The 8,660-nt window shown below is 59.7% G+C and overlaps 1 protein-coding gene across 1 annotated transcript in view; it reads right to left on the minus strand.

Annotated features, from left to right (window-relative positions):
- Positions 1–8,660, minus strand: part of SAMM50 (SAMM50 sorting and assembly machinery component) — a 19,184-nt gene that overhangs the window by 4,517 nt on the left and 6,007 nt on the right. The window contains exons 3-11 of the mRNA XM_045290782.1: positions 7,977–8,547; positions 7,558–7,664; positions 6,860–6,990; positions 6,620–6,707; positions 6,070–6,198; positions 5,391–5,462; positions 4,562–4,648; positions 2,645–2,715; positions 572–639 (exon numbers count right to left, since the gene is read on the minus strand). Of these exons, the coding sequence (XP_045146717.1) occupies positions 572–639; positions 2,645–2,715; positions 4,562–4,648; positions 5,391–5,462; positions 6,070–6,198; positions 6,620–6,707; positions 6,860–6,990; positions 7,558–7,664; positions 7,977–8,547 (1,324 nt within the window). The remainder of the gene's footprint in view (positions 1–571; positions 640–2,644; positions 2,716–4,561; positions 4,649–5,390; positions 5,463–6,069; positions 6,199–6,619; positions 6,708–6,859; positions 6,991–7,557; positions 7,665–7,976; positions 8,548–8,660) is intronic.

Genomic DNA, 8,660 nt, shown 5'->3' on the forward strand with positions numbered 1-8,660 from the left:
ACACACACACACACACACACACACACACACACACACACTCACTCACTCACTGCTGGAGTCCATGCCGACTCACAGCGACTCTAGGCCAGGGAGACCGCCCCTGTGCGTGTCTGGGGCTGTAACTCTCACGGGAGCAGAGTCCCATCTTCTCCTGCAGTGGCTGGTGGGTTGAAACTGTACCCTTGCAGACCTAACTGCCATGCCGCCAGGGCTTATGACGTGGTTTTAAGTCTCTCACACACGTCAGCGAGTTGACAGACATACTCATAAACACACACTCGATTCATTTTTACAGGGAAAACTGGAAAAAAACAAAACTGCAGGTGAGCAAAACAAGCAACCACGAGTCTGGGAAGCCAGTGGCCGAGAGGCCAGGAGGAGCAGAGAGCAGAGGGCTGGGCCGGGACGGCGACCTCTGGCTGCTGGCGTCCTTTCTGAATTGTCTGCAGTTCCCTGGCTGCGGTGTGCTAACTGCCCAGTGAGGAACCGGGAGTTCATCCCAGGAGCAGCAGGCACACTCCCAACTACGGGAGAGTGAGGTGGGAGGGCTGAGGCTTAGGGGCTGACAGACCTTCACTCTGAGGCCCGATGCTGTGCATACTGAAGCCTCGGACGCTGGTCGGGCCGCCCAGGTAAAACCTAGACAGGAACAAAGTGTCAGGTGAGTCATGGCGGGTGGGGAGCTAGGGCTCCGAGTCAGCAGCTCTGAGAGCTGCGTTCACAGGGGCAGGGGGGTTCACGGGCATCTTTGCTCAGGTGGGCTGGCAGGTGGGAAATACGGCAAAGAAAGCAGCTCAGGGAAGGAGCAGGCAGGCGTGGGCACCGTGTGAATTCTCCAGATGGCCCCCAGCGCTCTGATGCAGCCAAAGCCAGAGCCAGACTGAGGAGACAGATCCTAACAAGATAAAAAGGGGAGGCGGGACCAGGCAGGAAGCAGCGCACATCAGTACTGTGGATATTTCAAACGTGGGTTCTGTTTTGTTTCCTATGTTCGACAATCGAGTTTAAATTAGAAAAAACAATATAACATTATTCTCAAATTTCAGTTCCTCTTCTGCTCCTTCTTGGGCTACAGCATCATGCTCTCCCCGGCTCCTCCGGCTGAACGAGGATGGGATGGTTGGGGATTATGCCAACTGGGCACGCCTGGGTAAGGGCAGGAGATGAGCACAAACTCTCAGTTGGGTTGACTCCTGATGGCACCTCCTTGGTGTCTGAGACACAGAGACTGAGCCGAGTCAGGTCCTCTGGTCCTCCGCCTTCTGCCAGAGCTGGATCTTGACTCTGGTTCCTCCGTCTCCTGTTGCACTGCCTGCTGTTCCCAGGAGCTGTCAGCAGACTATGGACAGTGGATTCATTCCCTTCTGCAGCCGCCAGCCGGTGCCCCCACTGCCTCTGCTTCCTGTCCATCAGCTTCCACGAGTCAGGAGAAGCCTGACTGGGCTTCCCCGTCTGCACCTGTGAGCTGTTTCTTGAGAGAAACCCCTTTCTGCACAGAAACACACACGAGTGTTCGTGGTTTTGCTCTCTGGCGAACCCGACCTGGCCCAGGGGAAGAGCATCAATTCAAACTGACTGAGCAGTCGTGCCCGCCTCCCCTAAGGTCACCTGCTGGCGGCCCCTGACCTCAGAGGAGATAGTGGACAAAGGTGGGTGCTCAGCAGTCTCATCAAAGAAAATGATTGTTTCCAAAGTCACTCCTCCCAAGGGGACTTATGAAAACCTCCCAAACAGCCAAAAGTCGGGGTCAGCTCAGATGTGAGGGACACAAGGTCTGTGTCAATAGCGAGAGCGAGTGTGCCGGGAAGAAAAGAGGAAGGCTCTGGTGCGGGCAACTGGCAGCGGTGCCGGCGCAGGCCTGCGCAGTGTTTCGCCCTGCTGTGCACACAGAAGCCGTGACTGGTACTGACTCAGCGGCACGAACTGCGACCGTGTGACCATCAGGTTTACTGTGCCTCCACAGGCACGTGTGGGCGGGGTTAATCAAGTCCAAAGTTGGATTGGAGGGCAACTGAGATAAATGATAAGTACCTTCAGGGCGGCATCCTGTCTCTCTTCCTCCCTGGGGATGGGACCGGTGTGCTGCACTACCTGTGGGCCGAGCCGCCAGTGGCTCCTGTTGCTAGAGCTTGAGGCTCCTTCGAGACCTGCTGCACCGCGCTGCTGGCGTGCGCCCTGCTTGAGCCTGAGGCTGGTGGGTCTTGTTGTTGGGCACCACTTGAGTTCCAGATCCCAGGGGCCTGCTTCCCTCAGCTCCTGTGCCTCGCCTGAGGGAAGACTCCCTGGTCTACTTTCTTGACCTTGGACCGGCAGCCCTCATGAGTTGAAGGACCCTGAGTATATTAATTTTTCCAAAAAAAGAGAGTTGAACTGAGCCCTCAGTACATCTGTGCCGACTAATTAGTGTCACATTCCTTCTCGCTGTATAAACCTGTTCTATGATGTGTGTATATATGTCCTGGTTTTGCTTCTCTGGAGAACCCTGCCAGACGCAAGTAGCCAGTGCAATGATTAGGGGCTCGCACTCCCCCAATGGTCGGTAGCCTGAACCCAGCAGCCACTCCTTGAGATTCCTAACACCACCATCACCGCCACCACCGCCGTTTCCACACCTGCACAGGCCCATTCCCGTCTTCTTACTCACCGGTCGGCTATACTGGACGGCTTCTCGCCCATGGGCACCAACATCCCACCCCAGAGCGAGGCCGAGATGACCTGTAGGAATAGAAACCATCAGCTGTCCTGTCCGGCCGGTGTCCCTGTCGTGCAGGCCCTAGGCTGGGCCGTCCTCTCTGCAGAAGAGCACAGGGCCCTTCCTGCAGGCCATGGGTCAGCCGAGGGCCTTGTGACTACTTTCAAACGGCACCACTCCCATTCTCAGAGACACACGAAGCAAGTCCCGGGCCTGGAAGGGAGCGTCTGAGGGCCCCAGCCCATGGTGAACCCATAGCACCCAGCCTGCTTCAAGCCACGGCGGGTCCTGAGTCACTGAGAAGCAAGGCCCGAGAGGCCAGCCCCTGGAGAGGGGCCCACCTGCACTCGGGTGCCCAGTCTTTGCATCAACCGCCCTCCCCACTCGGCTCTTGGTCCAGCCCTCCACTGCTCCCAACCAGGCCTCTGCCTCTGCGCCCCGCTCCCTGACTCCAGGCACCCTCTGCAAGGCCCCTCCCCGCCAGCCCAGGGCTGGCTCTCAAGTCTGTGCGCAGGCTGCCTAGGTGCTCTAGTCCTGCGCCCCGGGGGTTTCCGTGTGGCTCTTTACCCACTTCCAATCACACGGACCCCAGAGCAGACAGTGGGGTTGAAGTGCCCAATGCCCAGCCCACAGCATCATCAGGGCCCCTCAGATGGCCATTGGCTGCTCTACTACCCCCGGTAATATTCAGTAACCAATTCTACCGATGGACAGCTGGATGACGGGTGGGTGGGTGGATGCTAGAAATGGGTGACTGAAGCAGTGAGGGGCAAGGAGAGGGTGCACAGATGAATTCATAGAGACAGATGAATGACTGACGGACGTGGATGGACGATGCATGAGGAAATGAGGGGGAGAGGAGAGACCAGTGAGTGATTGGGGGGGGGTCCATAGGCAGGTAGAGGACTGCATGGATGGAAGGGAAGCGGGTTAAGTGAATGGACGGGTGGATGGGTGGGTGGGTGCCATGACTGAGGAGTGGTGGGTGGGCGGACAGATAAACAGGTCTTAGAGGAATGAGTGATGGGGGGGTGGATGCAGGCGGCTCTGAACTGCACACCTGAGGGTTAGCAGCCCAACTCAACCCCTATGCCACCAGGGCTCCCGATGGATGTGTGGGTGGGTGGACAGATGGATGATGGGTAGGGGGATGGACAGACGGACGGACGGATGGCTGGGTTGGTGTCTGACTGATGAATGGGTGAAGGTGGGTGGCTGGCTCACACAGGGAGTGTGGAAGGGGGTTGGGGTCTTTCACCGAGCCAGGGTGGAGGAAGGCAGAGATCCGAGCCAACCAGCAGGGAGCCAACGGCTGAGCAGGGGAAGCAGCTAAGGTTTTCATAACAAGGCCCCAGAAATGCCTGGACCACCTTCCCACCCTCAAGTTGAACGCCAAGGAGGACAGATGGCAGCCATGAGACAGAGGGCTGGCTGTCCACCCACCCACGTGCTGGAAAGACTTGGAGAATAAGCCAGGGGTCCCTCAGTCTGGGCTCCACTGACTAGGCTGGAACCCTGCCGCTCCCTCATTTCCAGAGTCAATCGAGATACCACGCTCCACCCATCCTGGGAGCCCTCCTCTGGAGACCCTGTCGCTCAGACAGCGAGGTGGAGACTCCGAGGAGGGGAGGGGACACGGAGGGACCAGAAGGAGCGTGGTGACGCTCGGTCTTGGTTCCACGGGAGATGACGATTGAAAGTCGTCTGCACAGGGAGTCACTGCCAGCCCTCCCCCTGCATGTTCCCTCTGAAAGGGCTGAGGGCAGAGCCTCGGGCCTCTGCCTTGCTGCTTAGAGATTCAGCAGGAAGACTGTCCGGCACAGAGGGGTGAAGACGCAGGCCAGTCTGTTGGGATCCCCACACACTCACTGAATCCAGCGCCAGCTGCTTGTTCAGCTGAAGTTCAAAGTCCTCCTTTAGGAAGCTCACGTCGCCCCCGGTGTAGCCCGCCAGTTCCTGCAGGAGTGAGTCCGAGTCCGTGGTGAGAGCGGGCACAGCGGCTGCAGCCACCAGCCATCTAACTGGGGGCTGAACCCTGACAAAGGAGACAGACTAGTCCTGTCTGCTGGGAGCTACGTTCTAATTGCTCTGAAAAGTACCAGAGGGCTGACACGGAGAGAGGTCAAAGCTCTCCCAAAGATCCTGACCCACTACAGCCAGTGATCGCCAGAGATGAGACAAGAGTGGATACGGGAACGGGCCAGGACAGAACCCACACTGGCCCCAGCGCCGTCTGGGGGACAGTCCATGTAAAGCACTGTGATGGGGGCGGATGCCACCTGGGGGCCACCCTACAGTGACAGTGGCTGGATGGTAGGCAGCTGCTGGAGTGAGGCCATGAGGCTCAGCACCCCCTGCTCACTCACACCAAGATGGTTTCCGCTAATGCCCTGCTGGGCTGCTGTTATAGCAGAGAACAGGGACTCTGCCCACTGCTGAGCTCCGGTGCCACGCACGCCCAGCCAGAGCTCCCCTGGCCTGCTAAGTGGCCCTACCAGGCAGGCCCCAGCCTCAGCCCCACTCACTTCTGTGGATGGGAAGATGGAGCTGCAGGGGGGTGGGAGCCCTTCACAATGGCAAGAATGGGTGTCCCAGGAAAACCCTGCCTCCAGGGCACCCACGCCTGCAGACCCTTCTTCGGTCAAAAGTCTGGCAGCCGCCTGCCCCGCACAGGTGGCAGGGCGGGGCTGAATGTTACCTGGTTAATTTTCAGCAGGGCCCCTTTCCGTGGCAGGATGGAAGAGTTCCGGGAGTCGATGACCATCGCGTGCTGCAAGACACTGGTTTCAGGGCCCTGCCATTCCCTGAGCGAGTAGTTCACCCCAAGCCGGCCGGCAAGACCGATAAAACCCCTGGCCTGACTTTACACCAGAGGGAATGGAGGTCCCCAGAGTGGGGCCTGGGAGCCTGGGACAATGGAGGAATTAACACTAATTAGGTGAGAGCAGATCCCTCCACAGGGCCACGCCCTCAGGGACCTGGCACCCTAACTCGGTGTCCTTCCCCAAATTGGGGAGAAGCTTTATTCTACCGTTAGCTCTCAAATTCATCTCTTCTCATTCCACAGATGACATTCAGGGAAAACCCACCCACGCAAGACAGGTCACAAACGCACAGGACCCTGCCGGCCGCTGCTTTCAACAGCACTGTCACCACCCACTTGGAGCCTGTCCACCGAGCACTGCCTGGGCCCTGGTCAGTAAGGCCAGTATCGGCCAGGGCACGCCCCCAGTTGACAACAGAACTAGAACACGCAGCGAGCGGTGGCTGTGCAGAGGGCCCAGGGCGGACATCCCCCCCACCCCCCCAACCGACCCCAGGCACGGCTGCACCAGAACTCGGAGCTCCTCTGTGCGACTGCAGCAGCAGGGACTCACCGAGAGCGAAGATTTGAGCGAGTGCCCGCTTTCCTTCCTGACGGCGAAGGAGGCCGTTCTCGAGAGGCAGCCCAGCTCCCGCCACACTCCTTCCCACTTCACGGTGTGGCTCGTCTTCCAGATGGGGAACTGCAAGCACAAGGAGGGGCGGGGGCCGCACACCACTTAGGGAACCAGGTGCCCCCGAAGCAGCCATCTAAGGTGCAGCTTGTTTAAGGGAAGGCGGGAAGGCAGGAGAGGCAGGCTGGGCTGTTCAGCCAAGGAAGTGTTGCCCGCTGAGACAGGCCCGCAGCAGGGGCCGACGGCCACCTAGCTGAGCACTCCGTGCAGCTCTGTGACCATCAGGTGTCCACCCCTGCTTTCAACCTCCACAAAGGTCAAGACGCCTACACTGCTTTGACATGCCCATGTCAGCTCAAGGCACTGACACTTGGTCCCCTCCAGGCCAAGTGGAGATGGCCATCGCCCAGTGGCCTTCTGAGCCAGGCCCTGGGTGTCGCCCACCCCCACCCACAGCACCCCGAGGGGGAAGGAGCCAAGCAGCACTCACACTGTACTCGGCTGACAGGCCCCGGTCGGTCTCTCGGAGCGAGCTCCACGGGAACTGCCCGGTCACCTTGTACAGGTTCACGGAGAAGCTAGGAGGCAACGGGGTGAGTTGGAAAGGCTGGCCCAGGGGCGGTCAACCGGACTCAGTGAGGCAGACAGGCTGAACCCACACCCACACAGCGGCCCCTCCCTGAGGAGCCGGCCCAGGCCCCTGAGCTCAACGCACTGGGGGGCTTCCTACTTTCGGTTGAAGTTTCCGGGCTGTGGCTTGAAGAAGGACAGGCCGTAGGACGTTTCTTTGGTTCCGTAGGAAAACTGAAAAGTCACCTTTTCGGCACGGCCGAGGAGATTGGGGAGCTTGAGGCCGAGGACCTGGGAGGCGCAGGGAGGTGGCAGTGGGCGGCGGGAAGGGCCAGAGGGAGCAGGCACAGGAGCTGGCTGGACTGTGCCTCCCTCTGCCAGCCGTAAGGTCACTCCAAGTTCCCACGCGCACCCACAGCCCCGCCGAGGGCTGAGGGCAGCTCAGAATACAAATGTGGATGGCAGCGCTTTCCCTCTGAGAAGCCCCTCTGCCTGCCCTGCCAGCCAGCACACTGACCAAGGCGGGGGCCCAGTTCAACTCGCCAGTGGTGTCGCCCAGGCAGGGTTCAGGTCGGGGCTGCGAGTGGCAAGAAACCAGCCAAGAGATGACAGCCGGCCGGCTGGCCCCGTCTCCTAAGGGCCCGCATTCCTGCTTCCTGTCGACACTGCCTCCAGGTAACCCCAGCCTGCGGCTGCCGACCCCCGGGTAGAGCGTGGCTGTCCTCCGGGATACCCACTGCGCCCTCATACGTAGTACTCAGTTCTGAGCGAACAGTTCTGAGTGCCAGCCCAGGGCCCGCGGCCGGCCCGCAGAAGGGCCTGGAGGCCACAGGCCCGTGGAAGGGCCCAGCACCGTACCATGCTGCCTTCGTTGTTCCCAACCATGGTGTTGTAGCTGCCCGTCAGTCTCCTCAACTCGGTCACTTCAAACGTCACGTCTAAGCCATTGGGCAGGGCATCGTCACCTGCATGGACAGAGCACAGGAGCTGAGACAAGATTTGGGTGACAGCCCCTTCCCTGAGCTGCTCCGGTGGCCACACAGACGCCGCTGTGCTGCAGGGCGTCAGCGCTCTAGACTCACACACCAGTGGGCTTATGCCCCCATGTGCATGCAGCCTGGCCCTCTCCTTGGGGACCCTGCTCTTAGAGGTCTGCTGTGGGCCAACGACGTGGCAGGCAGCACCTCCATGGCCCCCACGGCCCAACAGAAGCTCCCAGCCACTCCCAGAGAGCTGTCCCGTTGCAAGGATTCACGGGGCCTACGGACCGTGCACACCTTGACACGTGTCGATCAGCACGTCCACCTGTCTGAAAATCCCCAGGCGCAGCAGTTTCTCACGTGCCTCGTGAGACTTCCGCATGACCTGCGAGAGGGGACGGGGCAGAGTCGCTCCGGTGAGATGCTGTCGCAGACACAGGAAGGTTCCCTGTGGCTCGGCAGACATGGAGGCCGTTGGTGAGGCCCAGAGACCACACGTCCCGAGGTAAGCAGGCCACTGGCACAGACAGAGCCTCTGAGGCCTTCCTGCGGCGCCAGGAGAGGCCAGGAGCTCCTGCAGTGCTATGACTTGCGTCCATGCAGGGAGACCCCACCTCTCAGCCTGTGCTCGATGGGAAGAGCCGCCCAGGCCTGTCTGATGCCCAAGACGAAGGGTGCAGAGACATGGAAAAGAGTTAAAAAAAAACCAAGAGTTGTACCCTGCCTGTCCTACAAGGCAACTGTGAGTCGGCATCGAGAACTGTTGGACGGTGGGCGGAGCCAGGTCAGTGAGTGGGGAAAGCAGACGTTCCCTGGACTTCCTTCTCTGCCACATAATTCCAGTACAGATATGTCTATCCAAAGGAAACTGGCTACAAAGCCAAAGAAAGCTTGATCAAATCAAAGCCAGTGTGTCCTGACCTAGCCCTGGCCCAGGGCTTTACACTGCTGTCTCTCGAAGCCTCCCTGGGGAACGGTCCT

The sequence above is a fragment of the Echinops telfairi genome, unplaced genomic scaffold (genome assembly GCF_000313985.2).
Source record: "Echinops telfairi isolate 266 unplaced genomic scaffold, ASM31398v2 ScPeMD7_2;HRSCAF=8, whole genome shotgun sequence".
Lineage (NCBI taxonomy): Eukaryota > Metazoa > Chordata > Mammalia > Afrosoricida > Tenrecidae > Echinops > Echinops telfairi.